Source organism: Giraffa tippelskirchi, chromosome 4 (genome assembly GCF_054371585.1).
Source record: "Giraffa tippelskirchi isolate mGirTip1 chromosome 4, T2T-mGirTip1v1.2.pri, whole genome shotgun sequence".
In the NCBI taxonomy this organism is placed as follows: Eukaryota; Metazoa; Chordata; class Mammalia; order Artiodactyla; family Giraffidae; genus Giraffa; species Giraffa tippelskirchi.
In genome coordinates, this window is record NC_137278.1 from 199,956,681 (window position 1) to 199,968,926 (window position 12,246).

The following is a 12,246-nucleotide window of genomic DNA, read 5'->3' on the forward strand; positions in this document are numbered from 1 at the left end:
CTCCCACAATCCTGGCATCCTGAGGCCGGGATTTTTCTTCTTTCATTTTGTTTTTGTTTGTTAGAAATGGTGGTCAGGGAAGGGGTCTCTAAGGAGGCCATATTTGAGTCAAGATCTAAGTGAGGAGGGGCTTCCCAGGTGGTGCTAGTGGTAAAGAACCCACCTGCCAACACAGGAGACTTAAGAGAGCCAGGTGCCATCCCTGGGACGGAAAGATTCCCCTGGGTAAGGGCATGGCAACCCACTCCAGTATTCTTGCCTGGAGACTCCCATGGACAGAGCCTGGCAGGCTACAGTCCATGAGGTTGCAAAGAGCCGGATGTGACTGAAGCAGCTTGGCACAGCACTAAGTGAGGAGAGCAGCCCACCATGCTGGAAGCTGCAAGGAAATAGTTGGTGCAGAGATCCACAGTGGGACCCACCCGCCCTGTTCAAGCCACAGAAAAGCCGGCGTGGCCTGAGCGGAGCAGGGCAGGGACCAGATGAGGTGGTGCTGACAGATCAGGCCGGGGGTGCAGTGGTAAGGGCCGCTGGAGGGTTTCATGCAGTATATTGTGTGTGTATATGTATGTGTGCGCACACGTGTGTATATGTGTGTGTGAATGTATCTTAAGTGTGTAAGTCTGTGTCACGTATGTATGTGTGTATGAATGTATCCTGAGTGTGTTAAGTCTGCCTGGGCGTGCATGTCCCTCTCTGTGTGTTTCCTTGTGTTCACCAGAGCCCCTGGGTGTCCGCCCACCCAGGTGTGTGAGGCACGTGTATTACACGAGTGCACACCCCTCAGGGCACGTGTCTCCCTCTCTGGGACAGATTCTCAAACTCTGCCCCAAGAAGAAGAGCTCCTCCACGTACACCTTCTGCAGGTCCGTGGGCCTGCTGGGCATGCAGTTCCAGCTCTTCGAGAACGAGTGTAAGTCTGTCACCCATGGACTTGGCCGGGGCGGGGGGAGGGAGAGGGGCAGGCACCTCAGGGCCCAGGCCTCACCTGCGGCTGCTCACGGCCCGTGGCGGCTGGGGTCTGGCTTCCAGATTACTCTCACGGCATCACCCTGGTGACCCCGCTCTCGGGCTCCGAGAAGAGGCAGGTGCTGCATTTCTGCGCCCTGGGCTTGGACGAGATGCAGAAGTTTGTGGAAGACCTGAAGGAGTCCATCGCCGAGGTGACAGAGCTGGAGCAGATCCGGATAGAGTGTAAGGACGGGGCACCCCAGACCCCCGGGTTGCTCGTAGATAGACACTCCTCTGTGGAGTGAGTGTGGGTGAGCAAGGCCCCTCTGCCTTCCCGAGCCCTCCCCGTCCCCTACCCCGCTGCGCCATCATGGCTGATGGAGGCTTCACAGTTAAACCGAGGTACGCGAAGGCGTGTGCACATGTAGTCAGGCTGTGGGGCTCCCTGTGGGCTCCTCAGCCACAGAACTCCGCTGGGTTTGAGCAGGACCAGGGAGCCAGCCAGCCCTAAAGACAGGCATGCACGCCAAGGGCTTCCAGGCAGAGATTCTGACCCAATCTCCCTGGACAGCTTCCTCCTTGATCCAGTCCAGATCCACACATCACAGCTGGTTGTTTCCTGTCTTTCGTGTCTTTTAACCTGTAAGGGTCCCCCCACTTAATTTTTTCATAACGTCATCTTCCTGAAGAGTCCTAGCTGGCTTTCTGACTGCCCCTCGCCTAGGAGCTGTCTTTCTGTCCTCCAAGGAGGACCTGTTCTCGGTTGCTCTCGCTCAGGCGTTGTAGACAATCTTGGAGCTGCTTCATCCATCCGGATGGTTTACTGGTGGCTTCCAGGTTCAAGACAAGAGCAGTGACATCCTGCGGTCGCTGCCCACCTGCACGCTTTCCTGTCAAGAAGCATTGCAGCAGCTTCAGAGAGCCTTTAAAGGAAAATTAAATAAGAATGGATTCAGAAACTCCAACAGAAAATAAAGAGAGACTCCAGGTCTGCCTTGCGTGGCCACTTAGCTGAAAAGTAGTTCTAAATTGGTCTAAACCCCTTAGGCAGGAGAAAAGGCAGTGGGAGCTTTGAGCAGGGTGCCGGTGCACCAGGCGATGCTGTTTGACGAGCATCCTTGGAGCACCTACTGTGTGCCTGGCAGCTTGTTTAGGTGTGCCCGGATGGAGGCTGCAAGGACTCATGGCCTTACCGACGAGACAGAGCAGTTAAGGGATGTGTCTAAGGTGCATATTAGAAGCGGACGACCCGACAGTAGCGCTGGAGTCTGATTCCGAGGTTCACATACTTTCCAGTCTGAAAATGAGAGGCTAGTTTCTGTTTCTAATTTCCTAAGAAAGCAATGAAATCAGGTTAAAACAAAAAACTCTCCCGACCAGCGCATATAACTTAACTCATTAATGCCTGGTGCAGGGAGGGTGTAAATTCCCTTTCTGCTGTAGGTGGGCAGTGTGACTTCAGGGGCATAACAGACTCTTTTCAATGCCATCTTAGCTGTTGGTCTAGAACATTCTCAAGGACACACCCTGACCTTGTCAGAATGTCAGAATGTTCCAGATGCAGCTGGAGAGTCCAGCACCCAAGGCGGGCACCAGCCTGGCTGCGCATGGCCACTTTCCCTATCAGCCTGGGAGGAGTGTATCTGCCCCTCTGAGAACAAAGGGGTTGATATTGCCAGGATCTGGGTGCTAAGGGTGAATATCCTCTCCTGCTGTCCAGAGGTTGAGGGAAGGGGGTGAGGGCCCACATCTGCTCCTGCTCTTCCGATGGAGAGAAAGGGAAGAAAGCTGAGCAAAGAGGGGTTGCTCAGGAAGGCTGGGAGGAAAGAAAAGAGAAAAAGGAAAACAACAGCCAGTGTTCCTGTTTATTGAGCCCTTACTACGTGCCCAGCCCTGGGCTGAATGCTGCGCCTGTCAAATGACTTAATTCTTGCCACATCTTTCCAGTAGCTGAGTAGTATTACCTTCATTTTGCAAATAAGGAAATTGAGTCTAACATAACTTAAGGAAGTGGTCCTAAATTCACATGATCCGTGACAAAACAAGACTGACACCCAAGTTGATTTCTCCAAAGCCAAGGCGGCCCCTCTAGGGAGAGAGGAGCAACTCTCGGTTCAGTAAAATGATTGAGTATCGACTGATGGTGTGGTTCAGACAGTCAGCACAAATGGTTCTGGTTTGGGGTTTGCAAGCTGGTGTCCTCAGATTACAGGCGACTAGTTGCTAGAGTGCATATATGTTCAGTCATGTCTGACTCTTTGCAACTCCATGGACTGTAGACCACCAGGCTCCTCTGTCCATGGGATTCTTCAAGCAAGAATACTGGAGTGGGTTGCCATTCCCTTCTCCAGGAGAAATCCTGACCCCGGGATTGAACACATGTCTCCTCTTTGGCAGGTGGATTCTTTACCACTAGCACCACCTGGGAAGCCCCCTAGAGAGGAAGAAAATGGAACCCAAGAGAGTAGCTTTAACACAGGGAACTTGAGTGATGTCTCCTGGAAAAGAGGAACTGAGGAGGGATGTAACAACAGCTGTCGAATCCCCAAGGAGGGTAACTGGCCTTTCTCCAGCACCACTGAGGACTGACAGGAACGAACCAGGTTTTAGTCTAGAAAGAGGAATTAAAGCTGAGTGGCAGACAGACCAACTCAATGGATGTGAGTCTGAGCAAACTCTGGGAGATAGTGAAAGACAGGGAAGCCTGGTGTGCTGCAGTCCATGGGGTCGCCAAGAGTCCGACACCACTGAGTGACTGAACAACAAAACAACAAAGCAGACAGACATCTATCAGCCTCGGTGGCTGGGTACCCCCTTCTCTGGGGAGCTCAGCCGGCGGACACGGTGGGAGACAGGACGGCTCCAGCGGTGGTGAGGCACTACACCATATGAGCCTTCCATGTCGTCCTAGGAGCCGATGTGTGTTAAGCTCCTGACAAGCCTTTGTCAGGAGTGTTTTGATGTCGTTCCTCCTGCGACCCTCTTAGTGACCCTATGAAGTAGACACTGCTGTCCCCATAAGAGAGGCACAGAGAGGTTAAGTAACCCGCCTGAAGCCACACAGCCAGGCAGCATCAGAGCCAAGATGCAGACCCGGGCAGTCGCCCCCCTCTTATCAACCTCGTCCCCTTCCTCTTGGGCTGTCAGAGCAGGGGCTGGCATCCCCGCCTCTGGAGCGTGAACTAAGGCTTCAGCAGGCACTGAACCTGCCATGAAGTGGGAGAGCGGGTGCCGTGTGTTCGGGAGACCCTCCTCTCTCCCCCCACTCTCCCCCCGTCTCTCCTCACTCCTCTGTGTGCTGGTGTCCGGGTTTCTCTCTGTTCACGAGCTTCTCCATTTCCCAGGGGAGCTGGAGAAGCAGCAAGGAACAAAGACTCTCTCCTTTAAGGCCGGGGGAGCCCAGGGGGACCCGCAATCTAAGCAAGGATCACCCACAGGTGAGTTCCAGACCTGGGGCCCCGCCTGCGTGGAGGCCCCACCCACACCCCAGCCTTGGGGTCCTGGGGGATTCGGGCGAGGGAGATGCTGGTTTCCGTGGCCCGATGTCCTGAGGCCTCAGCAGTGGGAGTGCGTGGAAGGCAAGAGAGAAATGTGTCCACTAACAAAGGTCACTGTCCTCCTGGAGGTGTCGGGACCCTGGGTCCCTCGCTCTCTGCAGACTGCTGGTGCGTGGGGTGGGGGCATCTGCGGCCAGGAGCAGGTAAGAAAGGTGGCCAGAAGGGTCTGGAAATCTTGGTCTGCCCCCTTCAGACCTTTCCCTAAGGGGCCACCAGCACTCTCCCATCCCAGGCCTGAGTCAGCCTCCCGAAACCCACATAAATCCTCAAACCCAGTGTCTCAAATGGTTTCTCCAGGTTGAATTATTCACTCCAGACGAATTCAGCCAGCTTCAGATTTTCTGTCACCTTTGGCTATGTTCTGTAGACCTCTTCCTCCCTTCCCTTGGCCCCCCTTCTACTTTTCTATCCCCGGCCCCTTCCCTTCCCCCAACCTGCAGGGAGAAGACTGGCCTCCACTCCCGTCCCACCTGCCCCTAAAGAAAAAAGAATCAGAAGGAGAGGTGACATGAGAATTAAATCCCAGTGCAACAAACCCTAGCAAACCATTCAGGACTCTTCACTAATTAATTCAGTCATTCATCCTTACGGTTCAGTTCAGTTCAGTTCAGTCGCTCAGTCGTGTCCGACTCTTTGCGACCCCATGAATTGCAGCACGCCAGGCCTTTCTGTCCATCACCAACTCCTGGAGTCTACCCAAACCCACGTCCATCGAGTCGGTGATGCCATCCAACCATCTCATCCACTGTCGTCCCCTTCTCCTCCTGCCCCCAATCCTACCCAGCATTAGGGTCTTTTCCAATGAGTCAATTCTTCACATGAAGTGGCCATGAACTCTTATTGAGGGCCTCCTGTATGCCTCATGCCAAGTCCTGGGAAAGCAGGCTCCCAGCAGGATGTCAGTTTGAGCTGAGCCTCCAGTGAGCTCCATGCTGGCCCCAAACCCCCCTGGTTATGGCCACGGCACCAAGATGCTATGACAGCATCACAGGACCGGCCCCACCAGCTGGGAGATGAGATTGGTTTTTCAAGCACGGTTTTTGCTCATGGAGACCCTCACTGTGATGTCTCCTCTGTGTGTGGGTCTGACCTGCCACCATGATTTCCTAATTCTCTACCTGCCCTGTTGTCAGCTGGCCCCTTTATGTCTGAGGTCACAGCACAGGACTGTTTTCACAGCTGTTTAAACCCCAGAGTCAAACCTCAGCTGTGGCTGATTCCCGAACACCCCGCCCCACTCTCTGCAGTACAGCCCGTCTCCGTCTCCGGGGGTAGCTGCAGCCCCCAGGCTACCCCCCGACCATGTGCATCTCCAGGGCCTAGTCCATCAGCTCCCTCCCCAGCAGGGTCCTTGGTTCCAAACATTGGCCCGGCATCCTCTTGTGTTACAGAAAGCAGAGGGGTGGGCATTGCACCCTCCCAGGGTTGTGAGAAATCAGAGGGCCCTGGCAGAGGGCTCTAGGATGCTGCTGGGGGTGGGGGTGGGAGTCAGGGGTGACTGAGTTGGAAGAAGTCCTCAAGCTGTCCCTGGGGGTACACAGGGTGTGCCAGGCCCATCAGAAAGCCCTCATATATATTAATGCATATATGTGAAATCTAAAAAAAAAAAAATGGTATAGATGACCTTATTTGCAAAGCAGAAATAGAGACACAGATGTAGAGAACAAATGCATGGATACCATGGCAGGAAGGAGGGGTGGGACGAATTGGGAGAATGGGATTGACATGTGTACACTACTATGTATAATAAAGCTAACTAATGAGAACCTGCTGTTCAGCACAGGGAACTCTACTCAGGGCTCTGTTGTGACCTGAATGGGAAGGAAATCCAAAAAAAAGAGAGGATGTATGTATATGTACGGGGCTTTCCAGGTGGCTCAGTGGTGAAGAATTCACCCGCCCATGCAGGAGACACAAGAGATGCAGGTTCGATCCCTGGATCAAGACGATCTCCTGGAGGAGGGCATGGCAACCCACTCCAGTATTCTTGCCTGGAGAATCCCATGGACAGAGGAACCTGGGGTCCGAGCCTACAGTCCGTGGGGTCACAGAATTGACACAACTGAGCAGCAGCAGCAGCATGTATACGTATGGCCGATTCACTTTGCTGCAGAAACTAACACAACATTGTAAAGTTGTACTCCAATAAAAATTAATGGAAAAGAAAAGAAAGCCCTCATAGATAGGAATTCTCTGACGGTCCAGTGGTCCGCACTTCCAATGCAGGGGTCACAAGGTTGTTCCCTGGGTCAGGGAACTAAGAACCTACATGCTGCAGGGCTCGGCCAAAAAAATAAATGTTTAAAAAAAAGAAATCCCTGGTAGCAATCACAGACTGCTCTTACCTGCGCCAGGCTCTGCCCTGGGGCGCGTGCAGCTCACCTCCTTGGCACTCAGCTCAGCAGGAACAAGAAAGGAATGGGGCCCCTCCCTCACGGAGTCGGTGCCACAGACACTCAGGAGCCCCCAGGAACTGAGAACCAAGGCCTCCTCACAACCACCCTGCACAGTGCATCCGGGGCTCTGATAAGGGTGAAGGAGATTTGACAATACCCAGCAAGGAAAAAAACGGGTCCAGAGAGGTGTATCATCTTGCCCAAGGTCACACAGCTGCTCAGTGACAGAGCTGGGCTCAGGCATCAAGTCCACTGTCCCCCACAGTTGCGGGGCCCCTGGAGGCTCCAGAAGGATGCCAGGTTGGGAGGGGTGGAGTGGGGTGGGGTGGGGGGCGGGGGGGTAGGCAGGGCTTTGTGCAGGAACAGGGCGGTGGAGAGTGAGCCCTGTGCTCTTTGCATTCAAAGCCAAAAGGGAAGCGGCTGCCGCGAGGGAGAAGGCGGCGGAGAGCTCGGTGGAGGTGAGTGGAGGCCTGGTCGCCCAGGTGAGTGTGTCTGCGTGCCCCGCCCTCTTCTCACTGTCTCTGTTGTTTCTCTTCTCAGGTTTTAATCAATGCCTCCCCAGCCCGACTCACCATATTACCAATTTCAAGAGATACAATTAAAAGTTACTGCTAGCATGGGTAATGCCACTCTTCTAGCGCCTAATTAAGCCGCAGTGCCCCTTCCAGTTCCCCGGACGCCCAGCCCAACGAGCCCCCCAGGCTGAGCTCCCAGACTAACACGTGCAGATGAAGCCCCCAGCACCCCCACAGCATTCCTCCTCAGTCCCCTAAACCCACTGCCCGCACATGCTATGGTCCTGATGCTCCGTGTCCCCTCTCCCACGTCCTGCCGGCCTCTGTGGAGGGAGCTGGGCCCCTCCAGAGAATCACCCCTCAGGCCCAGTCCCTGAGTCGACGCCTCTAGGGAAAGTGGAGGCGGCTGGGAGGGCACAGTGACTGCCCAACACAGCTGAGCCACCTGGAAAGCTGGCCATTGGGTGGGATGTGCCAGAGGAAGTGAGTCGGGGTGGGACTGGGGTTGTCTTAGGGCTTCTCCTTTGGGGGGGGGGGGCGCTGCTGTGTCTGAAGACCCTCCAAGTTGGAGGGAAGGGACTGGTGGAGTGGCAGGAGCAACTGGTCCCTGCCAGCCCCTGAGCGCCACCTGGGAGGAGGCATGCAGTCGCCCTGCAAGCCTGGGGACCCCAGCCCTCCCCACTGGCTCCCCTCGGACCTCCGTGAGCCCCTCACTCATTTCTGCCAGGCCTCCAGGGCCCCTCATGCTCACACAGACCCCCCTACTCCAAGCTGGAGGAGCCCCCTCTTAGGGCTCTGAGGGAGGAGCCCTGCCCCCAGCCCGACTAAGCTCGGGGAAGCCCCAGGACACCCTCACTCTCCCTGTGGGCCCCCACGCCCCGCACACCTGTGTCTGGAGGAGGCACCTTGACACGGAGGAGCTTCCTGCCCCAGCAGCTGGCAAGCCCCCAGGGTGGGTATTCCATCCTCCGTGACCACCACCCCCTGCCCATCTCCCTGCAGCTGCCCGTTCTCTAGCCTTGCAGATAAACCCCGCAAGTTACCAGCCCTGCCGTGCCTTCCCCCTGGCCAGGGAGGACCATGGTCTGGGGGCCATTTGCCCCCTCCTCCCCTGGCCCAGAGGGCCACGTGGCTATCTGCAAGGCTAGCCCCAGGGTCCCCGCCAGCCTCTGCTCCCCTGCACCGAGGGTAGCCTCGTCGCCCGCCTCTCTGCTGGACCCCAAGCTCCCGCGTCCTCCGGCCCCCCACCCCGTCACTGCCTGGCCGCCTGCTAGCAGGGGCTTCTCCAGCTTGTCTGAGCTGTCAGGCTTGCTAGTCATGTTCCATCCCTCCCCCCCCCTTCTTTATTTCATCATCAGGGAAGTGTGGGGAGCGGGGGAGTCGGGTCAGAATGAGAGACTGTTCTGCTGTCACTTCCTGCTTTTCACTTACTTACTATTAAAGATAAGGATGGGCCAGCTTGGGTGGGGCGGAGGGAGGTGCAGACAGCGGAGCAGGGATCAGGGACAGGGAGCGGAGGAGGAGGTGCAGGGTGAGACCAGAGCTGCGGCCACAGCGGGTCTCGAGGGTCTGAACCAGGGCGGTCAGGCGTTTGCCCCAGGAGGGGCTGCGGTAAAGTCTGGGGGCGGTGAGCAGAAACATTGACCCCGCGGTCTCAGGCCACTTCCTCCTGGGGAATAACTCAGAATAGAGCAGAATAGAGCGGGGAATAACTCAGAATAACTCAGAGCAGGTGGGGAAAAGAGCCGCCATCCCCCACCACCTGCCAGTGGTTGGAAGGAAGCCTTCTGTCCCAAGAGGACCACAGAGGACTCCCCAAGAGGGAGGGAGACGCAGCCCTGCTCTCTGCCCTGTCTGGGCGCTGAGGGGCTTGGGGACTCCTTTGTTGGAATAGGGCAGGGAGTAGGGGGGCGGAGAAGCTCAGGCCTAGAAAACGCTGCCAAGGAAAAGGTTGAGAATGGAGAGTAGAGCCCACAACCTGCAGACCCTGGCGGTGGGGGCTTGTGAAAACCATGGCTTGATTGGGGGGATAAGGAGCAGGACTGGAGAGCCAAGTGACCCATCGAGGCAGCACCCGGACCCAGGAAGGGGGAGTTCTTGACATTGCACCTTTTGCCAGTGAATAGGGTCAGGACCTGCTGGCTCAGGGCTCTGAGATAGTGTAGGGCAGGGACGTTGTGGTTTAGCCTGGCTACAGGGTCCCCTCCTTTGTAGCCCCTGTATTCCCCCATCCCGAGCCTGACGGGTGATGCCCCCAGGACAGTAGGAAGCAACCTCAGAGATAAGGGTCTCAGCCACCCCTGGAAAGGTCCAAGTGTCCGGAAAGGCTTGTGTGTCACATGTACAGGCTGGGGCACTGGAGGGATGAGGAATTAATTACACCCTCCTCCTTCCAGAATCCTGCTATTTCTTCCACCACCCCTCCTAGCAAGAGGAGGACAGGCTAGTCCCCAGTGCCCTTCCATGGGTTGAGGGAGGGGCTACCCCTTCACACTCCAACCCAGGGGGAAAAAAAGGGGTCCTTTCTGGGTTCCCCCTCTGGTAGCAGGACAGATTTTTCCAGGACCCAGTTTGGCCCAGAAAGGCAGCTGAGGACCTGCCTGTGGCTGGACTCTGCTCTTGAATGTGTGGGCATGGCCCTGGGGAGTCTGGGAAGATGGGGCAGGTCCAGACTACCCCTCGGGGTCCCTGAAATTCCAGGGTTTAGACACCTTTGTGATTCCACAGTGACATGAGGCCTCACTTTAACAAAGCTGGTGGGAGGGGAGGGGCTTGCAAGGCTGAAAGCCACCTGCCTCCTGACCCTGTCCCCATGTCCCCAACACACCCCTGGGGGACAGGAGGGTGGTAGAGCTACTCCTGCTTTTCCAGCTTGAGGCCAGTGGGGAGGCTGGTGGGCGCTCCCGCGTGGCCCAGGGCCACCCAGCAGGTCTGTGAGGTCAGACTGCATAACCTGAGTCCGTTGGTCCAACCACCCACCCCACAGACAGGAGCCAGGCAGCTCAGCCGGAGCAGAACATAGCAGTCTCTGGGCTCTGTCCAAACCCAACGCCTCTGCCTGGCAGCCGGGTGCCCTCTAGGTGGCGGAGAAATGGGGAGTGGGGCTGTGAACCCCTCGTGGGCACAGGAGCTGGGAAAGGGGTGGGGGTGGGCGGGGAGGGAGGCCCGGGAGGCCCGGGAGGGAGGCCAGTCCCAGCAGCTGGGAATTAGTCTTGTAACATTTCATACTTCTCTGGCTGTTTCTAAACTAGGTGTCAATTCACAACAGGCTTCAGGTGTCCCCGCACAGCTCCGGGCCGGGGGCCGAGAGGGGAGCGCCGTTGCCAGACCTGCAGCCTAGCCCCTCGAGGGAGCAGCCCCCACCGCCGCCGCCACCCCCACCGCCCACGCCCCCCGGGACCCTGGTGCAGTGCCAGCAGATAGTCAAGGTCATTGTTCTGGACAAGCCCTGCCTGGCCCGCATGGAGCCCCTCCTGAGCCAGGCCCTCTCCTGCTACGCCCCAGCCTCCTCCGACTCCTGCGGCTCCACGTCCCTGGGTGGCCCGGGCTCCCCGGTCAAGGTGGTCCACCGGCCCCCGCTGCCCCCACCCCCACCCCCCTACAACCACCCACACCAGTTCTGCCCGCCCGGCTCCCTGCTGCACCAACGTCGCTGCTCCAGCGGCTCCAGGAGCCTGGTGTAGACACGCTCCCCTCCCCACACTGCTGTCGCAGAGGAGGGGGCCACGCCAGGGCCCCCACTGCCCTTCTGTCCGCTGCTCCCCATGCCCGGCACGCCGCATTCCTGGTCACCCATCACTGTCATTTTGGAGAGAGAATTCCCGCCCCTGGCACCTGGTTTGCTCAGCCCAAGCTTCCGTCCCTCAGTTGAGCAGCCCTCCCCTCCAATCTGCCGGCCTCCCTAGCTCCCTGGGGCCCCACCCAGACGGGCACAACTAGGCCTCTTCTACCCCGATCACCCCTCTGGCCGCTTGGACCAGGGACTGAGGGTGACAGGAGCTAAGGGCCTAACCAGCTTCCAGACCGGGTCTGCCAGGCCCTGGCCCTCAGGCCAGGCGGGCAGGTGTGGCAGATATGGGCTGGCACCTGAGCCTCGCACAGAAGGTGGTCTGGCTCCTGCCCCAGCATTGGGTGTGCCACACTGGGTGGGGGCCGGTTGGCCCTGGATCCCTGGAGCAGCTAGGTCAGGGAGAGGCCTGGGGAAAGGGGGGGGTCTCTCTGATGCCCCTCCCCGCCCCTCAGCCCAGCCATCTCAGGAGGCTGCTCCTCTGTGCCCCGGGGACGTTGACCCATCTGGCCTGGGGGTGCTGCTCCTGTTTCCTCAGGGGCTGGGGCACTGTCTGCCCCAGGGCTGCTGAGACTTCAGGAAACGGGGAAGGGAAGGGGCACCCCTCAACTCTCTCTCAGTCAGGTCCACAGAGCCAAGGAATCGTGAGGTCATGTAGCTACAAAATGCACCCTTTATAGAGTTTCTTGTTCTCTAGCCCCAAAGAGTGTCAAGTGTGCGCCCGGGGCATAAACATGCACACACACAGGAGAACTAGGTCCTCCCGTCATAGAAGCAGAAAGAGGGAGAGGCCGGGTTTGCCCAGGGGCAGACGCAACCAGCAGAGCGAGGACTCCCACCCAGGTCGGGACCCTCCTCCCCACCCCGTGCCCGGAATGACTTCCATGGCCTCCATGAGGGCCATGAACGCAGAAGTGGGCGAGAGAAGCAGGTGCTCAGAGGCTTGGCATCCCCCCCGCCCTGCCGTCACCCTCAACTAGCCCTCTTAACTCCCGCCCCCACCCCAGAAGGCAGCAGGCCCGCCTCCAGCAGGGGTGGCT

General features: G+C 57.7%; 1 protein-coding gene across 2 annotated transcripts in view; it reads left to right on the top strand.

Moving 5' to 3' along the window:
• IQSEC3 (IQ motif and Sec7 domain ArfGEF 3) overlaps positions 1–11,256 on the top strand; it is an 83,928-nt gene extending 72,672 nt beyond the window's left edge. Inside the window, exons 10-14 of one of the 2 annotated variants that reach the window (XM_081593964.1) lie at positions 814–913; positions 1,033–1,194; positions 4,296–4,388; positions 7,310–7,362; positions 10,671–11,256. In XM_081593964.1, the coding sequence (XP_081450090.1) occupies positions 814–913; positions 1,033–1,194; positions 4,296–4,388; positions 7,310–7,362; positions 10,671–11,102 (840 nt within the window). In that variant the 3' untranslated portion in view covers positions 11,103–11,256. Of the gene's footprint in view, positions 1–813; positions 914–1,032; positions 1,195–4,295; positions 4,389–7,309; positions 7,363–7,444; positions 7,525–10,670 lie in introns of those variants that run through there. The other variant, XM_081593965.1, reaches the window with a different exon arrangement.
• Positions 11,257–12,246: the final 990 nt, after the last annotated feature.